Source organism: Sciurus vulgaris, assembly GCF_902686455.1.
Source record: "Sciurus vulgaris genome assembly, chromosome: 8".
Classification (NCBI taxonomy): Eukaryota; Metazoa; Chordata; class Mammalia; order Rodentia; family Sciuridae; genus Sciurus; species Sciurus vulgaris.
The window spans coordinates 99102925-99125825 of NC_136468.1; the positions used below are offsets into that span (position 1 = coordinate 99102925).

The 22901-nt window shown below is 38.8% G+C and overlaps 1 protein-coding gene across 7 annotated transcripts in view; it reads right to left on the minus strand.

Moving 5' to 3' along the window:
• AMPH (amphiphysin) overlaps positions 1-6752 on the minus strand; it is a 221793-nt gene extending 215041 nt beyond the window's left edge. For 5 of the 7 annotated variants that reach the window (XM_079151754.1, XM_079151752.1, XM_079151753.1 and 2 more), the window contains exon 1: positions 6501-6749. In XM_079151754.1, coding sequence (XP_079007880.1) covers positions 6501-6569 — 69 coding nt within the window. In that variant the 5' untranslated portion in view covers positions 6570-6749. Of the gene's footprint in view, positions 1-6500 lie in introns of all 7 variants that reach the window. The other 2 variants (XM_079151757.1, XM_079151756.1) reach the window with 2 other exon arrangements.
• Between the last annotated feature and the right edge of the window lie 16149 nt (positions 6753-22901).

Here is a 22901-nt window from a genome sequence, read left to right on the forward strand (position 1 = left end):
ACTTTTAAAAAATGACAATTCCACACAGTTCAACATAATATTTATAAGTTTCCATCATGTATAAAGAATGCATAATCATAATTAGATTTATTGTCATGCCTTCAAGAAAGGACAGCACAAGTAACAGTAAAATCCTCATAACGTCACAAAAGTCAGAGAAAGAATAATGTGGAAGAATTCTTTAAAACCATGTGTTTGCAGGTGTGGGAAGTAAAGAAGCAAGAACATAGAAAATCAAATTAATACATTATCACTGAGTACACAAGATTCACAACACATTTGATCCCTACCTTCAAGCAACTATGATTTAGTTGGGAGGATACATGGCATGAAAAAACAATGGTACCTAAAATGATTATATAATAATCACTTGGGACAGATAAAATGACACACAGCATATCAAACTGGACAGGTCCTTAAAATTTAAATAGTCTAACACCCTTACTTTAAAAAAATAATAATGCTAAAGAGGTTGGTGTTATAACATATCTAAGTTAAACAGCTCACTCAAGTCATGTTTAAAAATCTTTAATTGTAGTGCTTCACTTATTTAAATATTGCATCAAGGTCAAGAAGGTTTTAGACCAAATAAATGTCACTAGATTTCATAAGAGGAAGGTAGGATAAAAATGAATCCAGAGAGATCAAATATTTAAATAAAAAGGATTCTGGTTACGCATACCGTATGTGCTCATTTCCATCTCCTCCCAAAGTCTAACTAAAATGACAAAAATAAATAAATAAATTTAAAAATGTTTGAACATACAAGAACAAAAATAAGAGAAGCAGGATTAGTAGATAAAAGTTCAAAACATTTTACAGAAACAGAAAAGAAAATAGAGAAATGGAAATAAATCAGTAGAAGAGAGGAAAATACAAAAAATAAATAAATAAATAAAAATAAGCCTGTACAGGAGCAATCAATGAAAAGCAGCTGAGTCTCACTGAAGTCATACACACAAACACAGAGGCTTAGGACCAGGCTCCTTCAAGTACAAGGTGAAATGAAGCACAACAGTGACAACTGGGTATTGTTTGAAAGCCTGGGAATATAGAATAGTTGAGACTTCAGGTCCCTTTCTCAAGGCCAAACCAGGCAAGGCAGGAACCAAGAACCAAGATGGCAACTGCTATGTAGCAGGCCTAGGGAAAAAAAAAAAAAAAAAAAAACCAGCACAGCAAATAGGCAGAGCCTCCAAAAGGGATGCTTCCAATATAAGAAACCAGAATAATTATATTTTCTGGTATTTGGAACCTTGAATAATAATGTTGATTGGTATCTGACAGATCTGATGAAGCAAGAAGATACAATTCTAAATACTCTAAATACTTTACTTAGAAAAATAAGTAAATTTTTAAAACAAGGCAATTATTAACTCCAGAGAAAACAAAAAGCTGGGCTCCAGTCATGACAGCTCATGCCCACACTCCCAGCTACTTAGGAGGCTAAAGCAGGAGGATTACTTGAGCCCATAAGTTCAAGACCAGCCTGAGCAACATAGCAAGCCCCAGCCATAATTTTTTTTAAAAAAAGTGGCATGAACTTAATCCTTAGATAGGACTTCATAAATTTGAAACTACCACTCTTCACCAGGTACCACTTTCTTAAGTTTAAAAAAAAAAAAAAAAGCCACTGTCGGGAGAAAATACAAAATATCATCTGACAAAGGACTCATATCTTGACTATACAGAGAACTTCCACAAATCAACACAAATTAAAAACACAGGCAAAGACTTCAAAAGATCCTTCACTAAAGATGATACCAAAATCACCAATAAGTACAGGAAAATGTACTTACTAGAGAAACAACAGCAAGGAAATAAATGTTTAAACATTAAAAAAAAAAAAAAAAAAGAACAGGAAATGAAGACTGATGGGTATCTGGAATGACAGAAATGTTCCATAAGTCCATCTGGGTGGTAGCTGTGCAGAGATCCATATACATGGAAATTCACCAGGTGAACACAAGATTTGTACACTTTATTCAACAAAAATTATACAGCAACCTTGAAAAACATCATCTTCAGCAATCAATGTTTGCTATTATGCATGATAGGGAAGGGGAAATAGATAAAAGAGAACTCAATCTTTACTATCTTCATCACACATGAAAGGATTGCTAGTTCAATAAATAGTTACATAAGCTTATTTCAAAGAAATTTCATAGTAAGATCTGTGAGTGGGAAGCAAAACTGGAGGCTGAGGAGAGAGGGACTTCTGTTTTTCATAAGAAGCCTTCTACTAATATTTGATTTTTAAAACTACATTATATTAATTTGATGAGAAAATCTTTAGCAAATAAATATTTGCTAAATAATCTTTAGCAAATAATAAGTATGTGTTATTTAATTAAACATGATATGGAGAAGGCCTTTTAGAGAAGCCTCAGTGGCACCTTTTACTTGGCCAGCCAAGCATCCACCACTCCTTCTGTACTGCTTTTCCTTCCGTTTCCACTCTGAGTATAGAGGATCTGTCCATCCCATTTTAGCAGTGGCTTGTGACTCAGGCCCAATTCACCCATGGTGATGGCCCATGCCCTTGGTCTTAGAGATTTTTTTTCTCCTGGGAATAGATACAGGTTCAGTCTGGGCCAGAAAGAATTACACCAAAGAGTTCTGTGGAAATGAAGAAGGAAAGAATGTTCTTGCCTGGAGCTGCTGGCAGCCATCTTGCCACTGAGAGAGAACTTGACCAAAGCTGGAGCTGACTGGATGCACAGCACAGAGGGGGCTTAGGAAGAAGACAACTGAGCTCTGATATCTGTGGTTGAGTCCCTAATTCTACACAGGCCAGAACTTTATCTAATCCTGCCCTTTTCATAATTATAAGAGGCAGTATGGTGGAATGGGAAAGCACTGGACTTCTCAAGTCCAAACCCCAGCTTTGCTACCTACTACCTGTGACATTGGGCATGTTACTAACCTCTTCCTTATCTATAAGATGTGAGTAGTAATAGTACCTATCTCAAAGAATAGGCACACACTTCAATTCAGACATATATTGATACATTAAAAACTCACTTAAATTTATATGTACAAGAACCTAATATAAGTTATTAGCTAACCTTATTATTCACAATTAAATTCCATTTTTAAGCCAGGTTGGGTTGATATTTGCAAGTGTCAGGATTCTGACTTAGTCAATCACCAAACAAGGAACCATACAAAACTAATTAATATATTTAAGCAGACTATAAAGCATAAGCATTCTTTTTAGGAAAAAAAAATCATTTAAAAAATAGGAATGGAAGAAATTGTGTTTGCAACCTTTAGGATTGATAAAGTTTTTGCCTTTACAAATAAAAGATCGAGATGCTGAAAGGAGCAAAAATATGAACACACAATTCATAATTTAAAAACTAGGAATGCAAAATAAGTTTTGATTTTTAACTATTAAATGAAATGAATCAGGAACTCAATTTTTTTCTAATGACATACCTAAACAGTTACTTTAAATTTTATTATCCAGAGTTGGCAAGTGTCTCATGAACTGCTGGTAAGAATGGAAATTGGTACAACCTCTGGAAGGCAATCTAGCTGTAATAAAAATAAGCATATCTTTGACTCAAAAATTCTCCTTCTAGGAAATTTTCTAAGGATAAAAATTAAGGGTGTGTACAGACCTTCTCCTTATGAGTTTGCTAACTGAATTGTGTTTACATACAGAAACATTAGGAAATGAATATTCAAAAAATAGGGTATTCATTAAAATCCATACATTCCAATACTATTCAATAATTTAAAATGTTGAGGTAAAATATATGCATGTATAGAAGACTATTCATGATTCTTAAATGAAATAAACAGGTTACCAAACCATATAGTATATGCATGTTTTAGTTGTATCAATAAGAGGGGTGGGAGGGATGGGAGGAAGGGAAAAAATAACAGAATGAATCAAACAACATTGCCCTATGTAAATTTATGATTTTTAATAAAAAAAATATTTACATACACACATGGAAGTTCTACTGGGAAATAGGTTAAATGATAGTGAAGTCTGTGGGAGGTAGAATTCAGAGATTCCTAATTTGGGGGGATTTCTCCTGGTTATATGCATATTTCATTCTTTCTCCAATGAGCCCTTACTGACTTCTAATAAGAAAAAAAATGTATTTTAAATTCATAAAAAGTCATAAATCACCTCTAAGGATAATTTCAGTCATGCATTTGGATATACGCAAGCTATTAGGTGGAGAAGAAGTGATGAGAAAGTCAAAGAAGTAGACTTTTTAGGAAAATGTGCATATAAAAACGAAAGAGTAAAAGGCCATAAGAACATATGTGTAATAGGTAACTGAAACCAGGAGTGCATTGGAGAAGAGTATTGAAAAAGCAAAAAGAGGGCAGATGTTTCATGAAGCCCCAACAGCATCACACTGCACTTTCCATTCTCCACAAAGTTCCATCTGGGCTTTACTGGGTTGCTCTTTTCCCTTTGTGCCAACCATGCCCCAATGCTATACAGGCTCAAAAGGGAATGAACTTACCCAGGACAGACAGCCTTTTGGTGTCTTAACCCTCCCATCCTAGGTGCAACAGGCACTTTACATCAATAACTATCCCCAGAAAAGAAAATGGACACTTTGAGTCCCACGACAGGGGCCTTGATCCTCACTGGAGGTCTGTCAAACCCTCACCTTGATGGGAGAGTGAACACAATCCACAACTGCAATCTAATACACGCGACCTTCATCATGACAAAAAGTGGAAAAGTGAGTTTTCAACAATTCATACAGGCTTGAATGCTCTGTAAGAGAGATTACATTTTCTTTTCATTTATTTTGGGCATATTAACAGCTGGTGACCTAGATTAAGAAATAATTTAATATGTGAAAAGGCAAACCATATCACTAAATTCCTTCACAGATGGAAAGTAGATTCAGTGAAAAGCTTCAAACTAAAGATGCCAGTAATTACTTGGGGTAGGAGAGATAACTACTAGTAGATGAAATGAAGTATTGAAAATTGGTGACAAAATCTGGCCCAAATCTCAAAGCCGGCAGATAGATCTGTGGCTGCTTTCTGAACAAGAAATCAGGGACTGGAAGGGGGCAGAAAGCCTTGCTAATTCAGCCGCTGAGGGAGCAGCAAAAGAGGATCCCCCGAGTTCAGGATGAGCTCCGGTAGATATTAAAAGAAATACAATCCTCTTACTGCATTGAGAGTGTGCATGTGTGCAGAGTGGGAGGGACTAGCAGCCACCACCAAGCCTCTGTGCCTGGGCTGGCAAAGGGATCAGTGCCCCTTCTACTCAGCTCCTTGGGGACAGCTGGAACAACATGGGGACAGCATGGTTCTGTAGAGGGAAATCCACTGTCACACCGCATATCTGACTTCCAGTAAAACAGGAAAATGCCACTCTATATCCCAGGGACAGAAAATACTACCACGTGAAAGAGAATACAGTTCAACTGATACCAATCTTGAGGTTTGTTAGTCAGTGCTCATTTTCAAGTACAATGCTCAAGCTTACAATTTAAAACAATAAATAAATAAATAAAGTCCTTTGCTCAGGACACAAACGAAAACCTTAGAGCTTTCAGATACAGCAGTCAGCAGGAAAGCCAGGCAAGCCCAGTGCCTATAGCCCTCCAACTGCTCAGTGCTGCACCTGCTTGCTATGTACCTGGGTTTCAACTGTGTGTATCCTGGAGGGAGAAATAAATGACTATGGACAATTCACTAAGGGGCTTGCAAACCAACAAGGACCCAAACCCATGTAATATATTTTTTTCTAATGAAATAAGACATCCCTTTTGTGCAGAAATGTTCAGAGAACTGTTTAGGTTCAGGTCATATTTATTTTTGACCTTCCAGAGAAGGACATTGGCGTCAAAAGGGATACAAATACATATGGAAGGGGGAAAAGTGTGTTCTGTTTTGAACTCCAGGGTTCCCAGGAGAGCACTGTATAAAGGTGCTCGTTGTTTGTGATGCAGTGTTATTGGTCCAGAGATTTTTTTTGGTGGCTTCTAAGCTAAATCGTTCCTTTCTACCGCACTCAAGAAACCACGAAATCCCCCCAAGAGGAAGGAAGGCTGCCGCAATCTCCCGCCCCATATGCGGCCCGTGTCCCAGCTAGCTGCCTGCGGGCGAGCTGGAAGCGGCGCCAGGAGATGCAAGCTGCGGGAGATGCAAGCTCCGAGAGATACAAAGCTCGGGGAGATGCAAAGCTCCGGGAGATGTGCTCCTCTCCAGAGCAAAGAGCCACAGCACCTGCGACTGCTGGTCACCAGCACCCAGCCCAAGAGGGCAGAGAAGCGGCGACCCCGGGCGGTCTCCGGGGGCCGGGCACACCCGGTACCTCGGGGGCCAGGGTCTGCGGGTCCCTGACGCTCCCGCCGCCGGATCGGGTGTCCGCGTCGCCTGGCCCCAGCCCGGCTCCGTAGTGCGCCGCACCCGGAGGATATAACCCCACGCAACCGCAGCCAGTGACCCGCAGTACGCCCCCGCCTCGCGACACCTGCCCTGGCCTCCCGCCGCCCTCTGCTGACCTTTTCCTGCGCGCGGTTGAGTCGCTTCTGGACGTTCTTGGCGAAGATGCCAGTCTTGATGTCGGCCATGGCTGCGGGTCCCGGGAGCTGAGAGGAGCTGAGCGCGCAGCAGGGCCGGCGGCGGCGCGGAGGAGCGGGAGGAGGAGGAGGAGGAGGAGCGGGAGGAGGAGGAGCAGAAGAGGCGGTGAGGAGCAGCGAGCGAGAGATGGGTGAGGGAGGGGCGCGGCGGTGGGACCGGCTTAAAGCCACAGTGCGGAGGCGGGACGCACGGGGACTGGCGCTGACACCAGGCGGGGAGGGGCGGGGCAAGGGATAGAAAGGGAAGAAGCCCAAATGTCCAGAGGATTTTCAGGATGACGGAAGGGAGGTCAGGAGGTAAAAGGGATGGAAGTCACACAGTATTCCCAGGGCCCTGAAGCAGCTTAAGGACCTGGCCAGAGGCATCCACTTCACCTACCCTGGAAGTTTAAGAAGGACTGCATGTCTGTCTGCCCTCAGGAGGTTTACAGCCCAGGGAGGGGGAAAACAAACCAAGTCACTGCAGGGCTGCAGAGCGGTATTGCTGCAGTTGAGAGGAAAGGAGAAGTGACCATCGGTGACACGTTTAAATTTTAAGACTTGAGGTGTGGGGAGGTCCGCGTTGAGAAGGCTTAGCTCCTACAGGCAGCTGCTATGCCTTGGTCATCTCTGAAATTCCTGTGCTGTGCAGAAACCCTGGCACACTGGCTCCCCAAGAAGGTGAGAGCAATAACCAAGTACTTCATAATCTCAGGTCAACCCAGTCTTCCTAACTTGTTGCTTCCTTACAAACCCTCTGGCAACTTTAACCTTGCAGTCCTCTGTATGCCTGGCTGAAAGCAAAAAATCATAAACTTGTCCTCTTCTACTCAGAGCTCTTGAAGGCTCTGACCAATGTACCTCAGACTATAGGTATATTCAGTTCTTGTTTGAAGTGTGAGGGGAGGAAGACAGGTGAGCCCAGCAGAGGTCAGAGGAGGTCAGGGAATGATGAATTCCAGTGAGTATCTCACTGCTCCTCTAAAGAACACTGTTATTTTGGTAACTTCCAGTGAATTTCCCCCTAGTATTCACTCTGGTGTAGTCTGTAGTCACCTTGATTCCAGAAAGATGCTGTGGCCAGCTTTAACCAATAAGATGTGGTACAAGGAACTCTGCCAATTCCAGGCTTGAGCCTTGAGAAGCCAGGCAAGTTTTGCAATCTGGGGAACCTTGTGCCACCACATAGGAAATGCAGCTATTCTGCTGTTAAAAAAAAAAAAAAAAAAAAAAATTATATGGAGAGGCCACATGGGAAGGGAGAAGCAGAGGTTACTTGAAGAAGGGGAGAGGCCCAGATGTCCCAGCCTCCAGCCAACTCCCTGACTGAATGCAGCTATACACTCATCAGCAAGACCAGCAGGACTGACCCAGTTGATCCCTACCAGAGTGCAGAATGGTGAGCAAACCAAAAGTAATTATTTTAAGTCACTAATTGTGGTAATAGTTTAGCATAAAACAATCTATAACTAGAATACCTAGTCTATTTGCTTGGCTCTTTTTTCTCTAGGATGGCTATCTATTCCAGTTTGCTTAGGAATGAATTGATTCAAATTTTTCATTGCTAAAATTGGGAAGTCCTGGGAAAACCAGGATGAGTTGAACACCCTACTTCCAATATCCCAGGTAAACAGAAGTTGATGTCAGAAAGAGGTCAAGAGAAACTTGATTCCTCCTCTTGGTCAACATGCAGTGGAAAAGGCTGCTCAAAAACCAGAAACTTGTCAACTCCCTCCATTGGGGGTCTTCAGAACATTAGCTGTGCCTTGGGATTTTGACCTTGAGAATACAAGCTTTAGAATGCTGAAATAACTGAAATTTTCTGAATCTTATCTATTCAAGGTCACCAGTATGATATGAGCCCCAAACTCACCTCTGCTTTGGCACTGGGCCAGCCAGAGCGCCCTCTGCAGGTATCAATGCCCTCTCTCTAACAGGCAAGGGACAGATGTTCCAACTCGAAGACACTTTTTCTCTGCCTCCATAGAGCCCAAGTCATCCGTCTCCAACAGTACTAGCCTCTTTCCTCTCTCACAGTTATCCCTCTCACCCACATTTTTGGAACTCAACAATTATCTCTTGAAATTGGATTGCAAATGATTAACTTTTGTTATTCAGATGCTCAAATCTTGTTCTGTAATGTGGGTGGAAAAGGGAGTTTTGTCATTTCTTGATAATTTTATTTGGAAGGCATACCAAGCATATTAAAAAGTTAAGTGTGAACAGTTATCAAACCACTTCATTCCAACCAAGAGATAAATCAGTGTCGATTTTCAGGTTGCCATGTGGCTCCTCCTAGCCACTCTGGAATAACAACAGCACTTCAGCTGGCACTTAGTAGATGTTCTATAAATATTTGTTGAAAATGCACAAATGCATGATACTAGCCCTTGAGCATCCATCATGCCATGCATGATACTAAGAATGAGAGAAACTCATGCCTTAAGAAGCTCAAGCTGGATTCATGGATTCTTCCCTAGTACCTCTTTAAAACCAACCTCTGGCATGCTGGAGCTACATAGATGTTAACAGAATAGATGAATCTAGCTTGCCCAGCATGGTAAAAGAGACCCCTGAACATGTGTCAATGATTAGCTTGGCAGATCATTATTTCTTCCCATAATTGCAATAATGGTATTGGGACATGGGTGAAGGATTGCAGGGAGGGGTGCAACTATAATGATCTGAAACATTTTTATGCCATATAGTGGAATCTGTTTTATATATATATAAAATCTTCTGTAGAAACAAAATTTGTTAATCACATGTGTGTCTGAGTTTGCAGGGAGTATTGAGTGCCAAGAGCCCACCCATTAACCCACTTCTTTACTCCCATGGCTATCTCTAAAGGACCTCCTAAGAACCACAGAACACCGTGGTAAGAGGTGGAGGTTCACAGCCCAAGAGGATCTCAGTGGTCTTGTCCAGTTCCAAAAATGACAGGATGGTGTCTTTACACATACTCTCCTCATTCCCCAACAGCACGGGCCCAACCATTTCTTAATTGCTTGTAAGTCTTCCATATTGGCTATTTTTCTCCTCAGTCAGACAAGGAAAAATGTGACCCATCCAATCTATCTATGCTTTATTATTAATGAAAAGTAACCACAGTTCTCTCCTATTTCTAAGACAAGTCTAGATATCAAATTGTATTTAATATTTATTCAGGTAGGGTTCACAAAAGCAATCCCTACTCCAAACCCAGATCTTCCTCTGTGCAAGGCAGAATTCCTGAATCAATTTTTAGTTCTGATTCATCTTTCTTCCTTCTAAATTGCATTTCAAATTTGTTCATGAGTCAAGATGTGAATTATGACAGGTTTTGATAATGGTTGAAATAGGCCCAGAATTACTACTCTGTAATCACAGAACTCATTTCCCATGTTTTGATGGCACAGTTTAGACTCTCCTATCTTCGTGTCTTGTCAGTCCAACTTAAACTCTCAAGGAAGATATCTAAATCTTTTTTTAATACATCTAGCTCCTTGTTAACACTCAGAAGAGTTATAATATGAAACTATGTATACAAGCCCAGCATGGTGGTGCATACCTGTAATCCAAGAGGCTCAGGAGGCTGAGGCAGGAGGATCACAAGTTCAAAACCAGCCTCAGCAAAAGCATGGTACTAAATGACTCAGTGAGACTCTGTCTCTGAATAAAATACAAAACAGGGCTGGGAATATGACTTGGTGGTAGAGTGCCCCTGAGCTCAATCCCTGGTACCCAAACAAAACAAAACAAAAACCGTGTATACAATGATTTATATGCTAAAACATATTCTAATTAGTTATAACTTCTTTCTAATTATCAAATTTTTCATATCATTTTACCAAAAATCAGGGAGACATTCCATTTAAACATTTGGTTGAGTTTAACTAGAATTTCTGTCTCAGCCAAATTATGATTACTTTCCATACTTACCTCTTTAAAACTCAAATGAAATTTTATTTTCTCCTGCAAATGTTGAACAAAAATGGTAGTAAAATTAGGGTGGCCTGCAAAAAATGTTTTTGATTGATTATCTTCCACATTTCAGTCAAAATCAATTGAGCATAGGCTCAGTCAACCTTTCATATTAGGCCAACCATCTATAATTTAGTTGTACATACACTTTTATTAAATTTTGCCTGCATGACTACCCTTTTCCTTTCCTAATTTAACAAAGTCTAAACATAACAACATCCTAGATTCATTAATAATGCATCACTTATGTATCCTGAAATGCTGAATAGGAGGAAAGAGCTTTGTTTTACACAGAGCCATTGACCACTAAAAAACACAATGACACTGTATTAAATTGCCTAATAACTTTAATGAATTTCAATACCATGTTTGGTGCTTTTATGCAAAACAAATCCCCTACCCCAAACAAATTATTTCAACATCACTTAATAGCTTATAAACCAACTGAGAGGTCAGGGAGCAAAACGAAATAGGAAGTCTAATTAGCCACAACTCTTCCTGAAAAAAGAGACAAGTTCCTGCAAATATTTTATGCTCTTTTCCATCCACAAATAAGCTATTAAAATTATAAGTATGATGCAGGAGTCAGCGCTTTTATGCTACTGAGAGCACCTTCTTAATTGCTTGTATAGCTCTTCTATTTTATCAGGAATAATTTTCTAGCTCGGACAAACCACAGCCTTGTAACAGTAATTTACTTCAAAACCTTTAACAGCTACTTAATTTTATCATATTCAGATGCTCCTTGGCTTTCAGTGGGGCTGCGTCTCAACAAACCCATTGTAAATAGCAAATATCGTGAGTTGAAAATGCATCAAATCCACCTAACCTAGTAAACATCACAGCTAAGCAACATACGGCGCTGTAGTCTCCATTGTCTCCCCTCGTGACCATGGAGTGGACTGGAAGCTTCAATTGGCTGCTGCTGTCCAGCATCTCAAAAGAGAATCATTCCACATTAACAGTAGCCCAGGAAAAGATGCAAATTCAAAATTCAAAGTCCAGTTTCACTAGATGCCTATTACTTTCACACTGTTCTAAAATCAAAAATCCTCAATCAACCCTTCATAAATCAGGGACTGTCTATTGGCAAGATTTCTTTGGTTAAAGAAAAATATTGTGGATTAAATTTATCCAAATATATTTTTGTAAGAATACAGCGATCCATATGTGCCCGCCTTTGACTTGATGGCTGCACTTCTCTCTCACCTGTTGTCTTCTGCCCCTAACCCTCTTCTAACACAAGGATTGTTAGCGCTGCTCCTAGAGCAGTGACCACTGGCACAGTAGAGGCTTTACCTTGTACGGTGGGATCTGTCACTGCGATGTCTCTCCACTCAGGGCCCTCACTCAGCCAAAGCCCCTGAGCAATGAGCTCAGCTCAGGGTTGAACCTCATCAGGGTTATGCTACGTTTCTATGGGCATGAAGCCTGCAGTAATTATTGTTTTCCTCTGTCACAAACACATGCCTACTTATCTGCAGTAGCTCCTCTTCCCTCTCCAGAGGCCACACAACCTTACAACTGTTCTCACATGCCACTTTTCCTCAGTCCCTCCACTACTCTTCTCTGTAGTCCCTCAACCTGCTGCTGCTTAGAATCAACTCCATGGGAGTCCAAGCAGTTGAGTGGTGAGGGCAGGATCATTCCTGTTACTATAACATGCATTGACACTACTATAGGTCAGCATTAAAGTTCAGACTTCAAGAGGGCTTGTCTAGGACAGAATCTATTGTGGATAGAATCATGTTCCCCCAAATCATGAAGGTCTGGCCCTTGATGCTTGGGAATGTGACCTTATTTGAAGATAGGATCTTTAAAGCTGTAAGATATAAGACAAGTTCATAATGGTGTAGGTGGGTCCTTCATCCAAATGATTGATGTCCTTATAATAAGAGAAGTCATAGAAATAGACACATACAGAGAAGTTCATGTGAAAACAGATATAAAAGAGAGGTGACCATGTGATGATAGTCACAGAGACTGTGTAGTTTTGTAAGATGCTTTTTAAGGAACACAGTATCACCAACAATCACAGAAACCAGGGGACAGCCTGGTCCTGCTGGCACTTCAGTCTTAGACTTCTAGCCCCAGAATGGTGGAAGAATAAATTTCTGTTGTTTTAAGTCCCCCAATCTGTAGTACTTTGTAATGACAGCCCTCACAAACTGATACAGAATCAAACCTCTTTCTTCTGAAAACAGCATATCTCAGAAAATTTACCCCTCCGTGCAAAGAACTGGCAAACAGATTTCCAGAGCAAAATCTTCATTAGCTGGAACAGCCTGTGTTCATCTGTTGCCTTCTTTTGAAACAATGTAGTTTTGTAAGTGTGCAATTTGTCCTTAATTAAGTGGAAAAATCAGTAGATTTGGAGTGAGACTGTTGCATATTGGGTTCTTAGGAAGCTGAGGCTGAGATGGAATTAGGGATATGAGTTAATTAGAGATCAATGAGCCTGTCAAAAGAAAGAGAAGGTTTGGCAGAGGAAGTACAAGTATCAGGCAGGCCTGACAAAGCCTTGGCCCAGTTGGGGGGGGGGGGCTGTCATGAGCACTATTACGGTGCCTTTGACTGGGGCCTCTACCTTCTGCCCAGTTACCAGTGGCAGAGGAGGGGCATGAAGACAGTCCAGGCAGCTCTTGCTGCAGGAGCTTCAGTTCCTGAAGGGACTGGCAGGTAGGGGCTGCTGAGACCGTCAAAGGGGCCCTCTCTTTGTGAATCAGATGTGGAGTTCGTAGCATGCAGTAGGCGCATGTTTCTCAGTTTTGCTCTCCAAAACACCATCTCCTCTCTCTTCCCCTGCACATATTTTCATGCCTTCTCCTACACTGAGAGGTTCCTGAAGTTGTTTTAGAACTGACTTGACGATATTCTCAAAGCCCAGGATTTTACATTTAAACTTGAGCCATTTGCTCCTACCAGATGAAGTTAATTATACTCAACTGTGTCATCAGGTTTCTCAATTGTACAGTTACCATTTTCCATTTCTAATATATAGGAAACTTATAAAGAGATAACTAGAGACCATGTAAATACCCTTCCCCCAATCAAGCATGCTTGGTTCTTGCCTAAATCTGTTTTTACCATGACAACTTTTAAAAGGTGATTTTTCTAATGTCTTCAGTGCTACTGTATTACTTAGTCAGAATTCTACTGCATGAAAGAGCTTTCCCCCTTTTCTAATGAATTTATGAGTTTATGATCTATTGATTGTGAGTACAGTGTCATAGATTCTGATTTTATTGAAACTCCTCTTGTTCTTATGTATCTTGATGCTCAAATTATTCCAGATTTGGAGAGTGAGATCTCCTTCAATTTTTTTCTATATACTTGTTTTTTGGAACTCTTCCTTGTTTTCTGGCACAATAAGATGTTCTCATCTTCTATTTTGCCTACCAAGTATTTAAATATGCTATTCCTCCATGGAACCCTCATTCCTTTTGGTGAAGAATAGTATATAGAATCCAACATCTGGGCTCTAGATTTGCTCAGTGTTGCTTATTATCATTATTTCTGGGTCTTCCCAACTGACAGAAAAAAAAATCATATCAATACACACACACACACACACACACACACACACACACAATATAGTTATGTATTTTTTACCACAATAAAAAAATTTAGGCTGGCAAGGAGAGTGCTGGCCCCTGCTGCCCACCCACGCATAGAAAAGGAGACAGCCCACTACCACCACCACCCCCACACCCACCCAAGCAGCAGAGACAAGAATACCTGTGCTGCAGTTCCCATAGCTCCCCAGCCCTGCCTCCACTTTGGGACACTGTAGCCACTGCCATATTCCTCCTGTATGTGATAGCCTTCACCTTAGGATAACAGACAGAACCTGGAGGCAACTGCCCCCACAACAATGCCCACAACAGCACTGCATATTTGAATAGGCTGCCCAATGCCATTACACAGCCCATCCTTGCAGCCCCATCTCTGAAAGCAGTCACCTCCATCCTAGGTTACCTCCACAGCTATCTTGGGTTACCTCTGCTGCCACCACCACCATCTTTAGTTGGGGCATGTTCCATCATGAGAAACCAGCTGGAGACTAGAAGCCCAATATCAATGTACCTGCAGATTAGCCACTGCCACCACCACCAACTAGGAACATGGCCCCTTCCACTGAGGGACAACAGCCAGAACCTGAAAGATCATTTCCAAGGTCCCTACAGGCTTGGTTTCACCTGAGAGTTCCTTTCTCTCTTCTCTCCTGCTAACAGTCAACTTCTGGATCCTCTTTCAGTCTTCCTATGATCTAATACCTCTATATTCTCACCCCCTACCTCATAAATATCACACCCTACACCCCTGTTCTCCTTTTATCCACCATTAGAAGCTGTAGACACTATTGTAATCCTACTGTCTGTACTGTAGATAATAACCAAACACATCAATTCTATTTATTGGGACAAAATTATAAACACCTTTATAGGGACTAATTGATTTAAAGCTGTGTATTGTTTGCATTGGGTGCTGTTAATATTGATCTCCCCCTTAAAGGCAAGTTATTGGAAACCTGCAGGGAAATTATAAATCTATAGGCTAGAAACCTTAATAACTCGGATCCACACAGCATGAAAAAACAAGAGAAAAAAGTGCCCCAAACAAACCAAGATGCCTCAATAAGAGAATTCATTGACAGCACAGTAGAAGAAATGTCAGAGAAGGAGTTCAGAAAGTACATAATTAAAATGATCTGTGAAGTAAAGGATGATATAAGAGAGCAAATGCAGGAAACAAAAGATTACTTCAATAAAGAGATAGAGATACTGAAAAAAATGGAAATCCTCGAAATGAAGGAAAAAATAAACCAAATTAAATACTCAATAGTAAGCACCACCAACAGGCTAGATTACTTGAGAGACAGAACCTCAGACAATGGAGACACAACATATAGCCTTGAAAATAAAGTTGACCACACAGTGAAGATGGAAGGACCCATTAATAGAACCACCAAGAAATATGGAATAACATGAAAAGACCAAATTTAAGAATTATTGGAATAGAGGAAGGCACAGAAACACAAACCAAAGAAATGCACAATCTTTAAAAAAAAATCAGAAAATTTCCCAAACCTGAAGAATGAAATGGAAAATCAAATATAAGAGGCTTATAGGACATCAAATGTACAAAATTACAACAGATCTACACCTAGACACGCTATAATGAAAATGCCTAGCATCTAAAATAAAGGTAGAATCTTAAAGGTCACAAGAAAGAAGTATCAGATCACATATAGGAGGCAACCAATTAGGATCTCAGCAGATTTCTCAACCTAGACCATTAAAGCTAGGAGGTCTTGGAACAACATATACCAAGATCTGAAAGATAATGGATGCCAACCAAGAATCTTATAGCAGAATTAAGCTTCAGATTTCACGACTAGATAAAAACTTTCCATGTATATTTTACAACAAGAAAGCCTGCATTACAGAGCATTCTCAGCACAATGTTCCATGAAGAGGAAATGAAAACCAACAATGAAAGATAGCAAAGGGAAGAACTACACTAAAGGAAAAGTCAATCAAAGGAATTATCAAGTCAATTTAAAAACCAAAATGACTGGGAATACAAATCATATCTCAGTAATAACCCTGAATATTAATAGTCTAAACTCATTAATCAAAAGACATAGACTGGTAAATTGGATTTAAAAGAAAAGACCCAAAAATATGTTACATTCAAGAGACCCATCTCAGAGGAAAAGACATCCATAGACTGAAAGTGAAAGGATGGGAAAAACATATCATTCTCATTGTCTGTGTAAAAAAGCAGGGGTTTCCATTCTCATAACACATAAAGTGGACTTCAAGCCAAAGTTAGAAGAGATAAAGAAGGACATTTCATACTGCTTAAGGGAATCTTACATCAACAAGACATAACTGTAAATATTTATGCCCCAGACAATGGAGCATCTATGTACATCAAACAAACCCTTCTTGATTTCAGGAATCAAATAGACCACAACACAATAGTACTGAGTGACTTTAACACACCTCTCTCAGCCTTGTATAGATCTTCCAAACAAAAACTAAACAAAGAAACTATAGAACTCAATAATACAATCAATAACTTATACTTAACAGACATATATAGACTATTCCATCTATCAATGAGTGAATACACTCATTTCTCAGCAGAACACAAATCTTTTTCTAAACTAGACCATATATTATGCCACAAAGCAAATCTTAGCAAATACAAAAAAAGTAAAGATACTACGCTGCATTCTATCAGATCATAATGGAATGAAACTAGAAATCAGTTATAAAATTAAAAATAGAAGTCACTGTAATTCTTGGAGAATAAATAATGTGCTACTGAGTGACACATGGATAACAGAAGACATCAGGAAGAAGATTAAAAAATTCTAGAGGTAAATGAGAATACAATACAACATATCAAAATCTCTGGAATACTATTAAGGCAGTGCTAAGAGGATAGTTCATTGCATTGAGCTCATTTATTAAAACAATGAAAAGTCAACAAATGACCTAATATCACATCTCAGAGTCCTGGAAAAAGAAAAACAAATCAATACTCAAGTAGTAGAAGACAGGAAATAATTAAAATCAGAGTTGAAAATAATAAAATTGAGATAAAAGAATTGAAAAAATTGACAAAACAAAAAGTTGGTTCTTTGAAAAAAATAAATAAAATTTATGAACCTCTAGTCACACTAATGAAGAGAAGGAGAGATAAAAATCAAATCACTAAAATTCATGATGAAAAGGCAGTATCATGATGGACATTATTGAAATACAGAAGATAATTAAAAACTATTTTGAAAATTTATACTACAACAAAATAGAAAATCTTGAAGACATCAATAAATTTCTAGAGACATATGAACTACCCAAACTGAATCAGGAGAACATACACAGTTTAAACAGGTCAATTTCAAGCAATGAAATAGAAGACACCATCAAAAGCCTATCAACCAAGATAAGCCCAGGAATAGATGGATTCTCAGCTGAGTTCTACAAGACCTTCAAAGAAGAACTCATTCCAATATTCCTCAAATTATTCCATGAAATATAAGAGGAGGGAACCCTCCCAAACTCATTCTATGAAGCTAGTATCACTCTGATATGAAAACCAGACAAAGACACATCAAGGAAAGAAAACTTCAGACCCATATCCCTGATGAACATTGATGCAAAAATTCTTAATGAAATCCCAGCAAATCACATTCAAAAACATATTAAAAAGATAGTGCACCATGATCAAGTGGGGTTTATCGGAGGGATGCAAGGTTAGTTCAACATATGGAAATCAATAAACATAATCCATCACATCAATAGACTTAAAGATAGGAATCATATGATCATATCAATAGATGCAGAAAAGGCATTTGACAAAATACAGCACTGCTTCATGTTCAAAATACTAGAAAAAATGGGAATAGTAGCAATATACCTCAACATTGTAAAAGCTGTCTATGCTAAACCCAAGGCCAACATCATTCTAAATGGAGAAATATTGAAAGCATTCCCTCTAAAAACTGGAACAAGACAGGGATGCCCTCTTTCACCACTTCTATTCAACATTGTCCTTGAAACTCTAGCCAGAGCAATTTGACAGATAAAAGAAATGGGGATATGAACAGGAAAGGAAGAACTCAAACTATCACTATTTGCCAAAAACATAAATCTCTATTTAGAGGATCCAAAAAAATCCCACCAGGAAACTTTTAGAACTAATAAATGAATTCAGCAAAGTAGCAGGATATAAAATCAACACTCATAAATCTAATGCATTTTTATTCATAAGTAATGAATCCTCTGAAAGAAAAATTAGGAAAAATACCCCATTCATAATAGCCTCAAAAAAGAAATACTTGGAAATCAATCTAGTGAAAGAGGTGAAAGATTTCTACAATGAAAACTACAGAACACTAAAAGAAATTAAAGAAAATCTTAGAAGATGGAAAGATCTCCCATGTTCTTGGATAGGCAGAATTAATATTGTCAAAATGGCCATACTACCAAAAGTGTTATACAGATTCGATGCAAGTCCAAGTAAAATCCCAAAGTCTTTCCTCATGAAAATAGAGAAAGCAATTATGAAATTCATTTGGAAAAATAAGAGACCCAGAATAGCCAAAACAATTCTTAGCAGGAAGAGTAAAGCAGGAGGCATAACATTATCAGACCTTAAACTATACTACAGAACTATAGTAACAAAAATGGTATGGTATTGGCATCAAAATAGACGGGTAGACCAATGGTACAGAACAGAAGATACAGAGACAAACCCACATAAAATACAGTTATCTCACAGTAGACAAAGGAGCCAAAAACGTTCATTGGGGAAAAGATAGTCTGTTCATCAAATGGTGTTGGGAAAACTGGAAATTCATATGTAGCTAAATGAAATTAAACCCCTATCTCTCACCCTGCACAAAACTCAACTCAAAGTGGATCAAGGGCCTAGGAAATAGACCAGAGACCCTGAATCTAGTATAAGGAAAAGCATGTCAGCTTAGGATCTTACCTCCTTAACAAGATTCCAAAAGTAGAAGAAATCAAGAATCAACAAATAGAATGAATTCAAACTAAAAACTTCTTCTCAGCAAAGGAAACAATCAATAATGTGAAGAGAGAGTCTATAGAGTGGGAGAAAATCTTTACCACACACACATCAGAGAGAACACTAATCGCCAGGATATATAAATAACTCAAAAAAACCTAACATCAAAAATACAAATAATCCAATCAATAAATGGGCTAAGGAACTAGACACATCACAGAAGAAGATATACAATTAATCAACAAATATATGAAAAAATGTTCAACATCTCTTGCAGGAAGTCATCCATGGCCAGCAAATAAAACCAGGCTTGGCAAGTTGTCAGACATGGAAATCTGGCTCCCAGGAACTGGAAATCACCAAGAGATTGTTCCAGATTGCCTGGAGTATGTGGTTTCCATGCCGTGGTTCACCTCTGGAATTTGCAGGTCCTGCTAGGATGACCTGCTAGAGCAAAATGGTTTGCTTAACTGAACCCCATCCTGTTTCTCACAGAAGAAGCTCCTCCTGGTCTTGCTTTTACCTGTATGGCCATAAATAAAGGGAAGGTGGGCTCTTCCATTTTTGTTAGAACCAGATCTTAGCATGACTCAATCTGTCACAACTCCTGCTTCTAAAGAGATAATTCTCCCCTCTGGTTTTTTTCTATTAAGTTTCTTAGCAATTAATTTACAGCCAGCCTATTCTTCTGACATAAACTGTTCCCCTCACCCATGCTGGACATGTGACGGACTTGAGAATCTCTAGTAATTAGAGAAATGCAAATCAAAACAACTCTAAGATATTATCTCACTTCATTCACAATGGCAATGATCAGGAGTACAAGGAACAATAAATGTCAGTGAGGATGTGGGGATAAAGGAACACTCATACATTACTAGTGGGACTTCAAATTAGTGCAACCACTCTGGAAAACACTTCCTCAGAAAACCTGGAATGGAACCACCATTTGACCCAGCTAACTCCTCGGTCTATACCCAAAAGACTTAAAAACTGCATACTACAGTGATACAGCCCCATCGATGTTTATAGCAGCTCGATTCACAATAGCTAAGCTATGGAACCAATTTAGATGACCTTCAATAGATGAATGGATGAAGAGACTATGGTATATATACACAATGGAACATTACTCAGTCTTAAAGGAGAATAAAATTACAGCATTTGTAAGTAAATAGATGGAGGTGGAGAATATCATGCTAAGCGAAATAAGTCCATTCCAAAAACCAAAGGCTAAATGTTTTCTTTGATACGTGGATGCTGATCCATAATGGGGGCAGGGATGAGTGGAGGAACTTTGGATTGGGTAGAATGGAGTGGGGGGAGGGAAGGGGCAGGGAAGTGGAAAAGATGGTGGAATAAGATTGACATCATTACCCTAGGTACTTGTATGATCACACAAATGGTATGACTCTACATCATGTACAACCAGAGAAATGAATAGTTGTGCTCCATTGGTGTACAATGACTCAAAATGGATTCTGCTGCCATGTATAACTAGCTAGAACAAATAAAAAGAAAAATAAGGAAAGCACATAGATTGAATGTTAGGTTTAGGTGACATAGAAGCCTTTATATAGTAATGAGAACCCAACAGGAAAACAGTGTGTGTTTTATACAGGTTTAAGGGAGAGTGGATGATTATGGAGAAGAATGCTTGGATAATGAAGTGTGATCTTTTGGTAATAAACTGGAAGAAACCAAAAAATTTTTAAAACTTCCTCAGGGAAGTTATTTTACTCATTTGAAACAGATTTGTTACTGTTTGCATTAAATTGGATGGTTTTCCCACTTTTGTATTTTTATTTTATAGGCTGTGTAGAGCATTATAGGAATCTGGAAGGCAAAAATTGTATATAAAGGTGTCCCCAGAGAAATGTCACTGCTTCCCTTGTCCTATCAACCCAGACTGTCATCTCCATCCCTTGTGGGCAGCCAATTTCATTAGTTTTTTAAATTATCATTCTTGTTTCTTTTTGGAAAATGTGTAATTTTTATTATTTTCTCTTCTTTTTTCACACAAATTCTTTTTCAGTTTTCCCTTAAAAAATATATTCTAGAAATATCTCCCCTTAAGTTCATAGAGATTGTTCTTATTTTTTTTTAAACTAGTTTGTAGTTCTCCATGGTGTGCATATTCCAGAGTTCATTCAACTAGTTGTTATTTCTCTCATTTACTTTGATGCTTAAATTATCCCGGACCAGTGAATGATTTGACCAGTGAAAGCAGTCTCCTATGTTAGAGCATTTAGGTAACATACAATATTTTACAATTACAAATGATACTAAAATGAATAACTTTTTGTAGATGTATTTTCATATTGATCAAGGTTAGGGTTAGGGTTAGGGTAAATACTTAGAAGTAACATTCATAAATCAAAGAGTTCATGCACAAGTACTTTTGCTCAATATTGCCAAATTCTCTTCCATGTAATACTACTATTTTACATTCCATTAACAATATGTGAAAGTATCTATTTTCCCATGATCTTAACAATTTTGTCCAGATTTTGGATTTTTATCAACCTGATGGGTAAGAAAAAACTTACAGGAATTAAAAACTTCAAAAAAATATGATTATTTCCTAAATCTCTCTCTAAGGTTAAGAAGAGATTGTGAAAGTTTATGTGTCTAACTCCAAAATTGGAATCAGCTACATCTGTAGGTCTACTTCAATGTTTTTAAACTATATTATAAAGAACATTTTCCTATTTCTTCATGTGTCTTATACTTTTTAAATTTTGTTGTGTATAAAAGAGTAAAGGCCAAATCAAATAATATTTTCCCCAAATATGGTACAGCCTTTTCTGTCAGGTGACTAAGGGGAGGGTTGAGCTCTTTGATCTCACTAAGGGTTAACCTGGGTGGGGGATCAGTAGCAGTTTTATTTAGTTTCAGTTCACATCTCCTCCTATGGAGAGTGGTCAGGTCCCCTCCCTCCAGCAAAGCTCTGCTAGGGATTCACCAGTATAGTTGGCCCTCTATACTTGAGGGTTTCCTTATCCAAGGATTCAAAACTAAAAACACTAAAAATAATTATATATATATATATATATATATATATAGAATAATATATACCATTATATGTTATACATACTATTATATATTATCTATACAGTCTACTAAACATGTATAGACTTTTCTTGTCATTATTCTCTAACAATTCAGTATAACAACTATTTAGGTAGTTTTACATTGTATTAGGTATTTACGAGTAATCTATAGATGATTTAAAATACACAGGAGGATGTATATAGGTTATGTGCAAATGCCACATCATATAAGGGACCTGAGCATTCTCTGGTTTTGGTATCAGCTGGGGGTCTTGGAACCAGCCCCTGTGGTTACTGAGGGCCAATTGTAACTATAAGGTTATGAGCTCTCCCTCTGCTTTCCAGCTTCTAACACTACTGAGGGACTGTTCCCCTTGATCTTATAGGAGTTGAACTGGGTGGCAGCTGGGTTTCTGATTTAATTAATTTATCTTCCAGTTTGAAGAGTTTGGGAGGTGAAGCCAGGTCCCTCCAGCCATCACTAATTCAGAAAAAGCAGGAGACTAGAGGAGTTTCTTTTCCATGCAGAGCTTGTGTTAGTTTTTTGAGGCCATTGTAACAATTTGTCATAAACTTGGTTGCTTAAAACAACACAAATTTAATTATCCTACATAGCTGAAGATCAGAGGGTTGGCACCGAGTTCACTAGGCTAAGATTAAGGTGTCACAGGGTGTGTCCATTTCCCAAGGCTCTGAGAGAGGATCCATTTCCTCTTTTTTTCCCAGCTTCCAGAGCTGCATCCCTTGGCTCATGGCCCCTACCTCCGTCCTGAAAACCAGA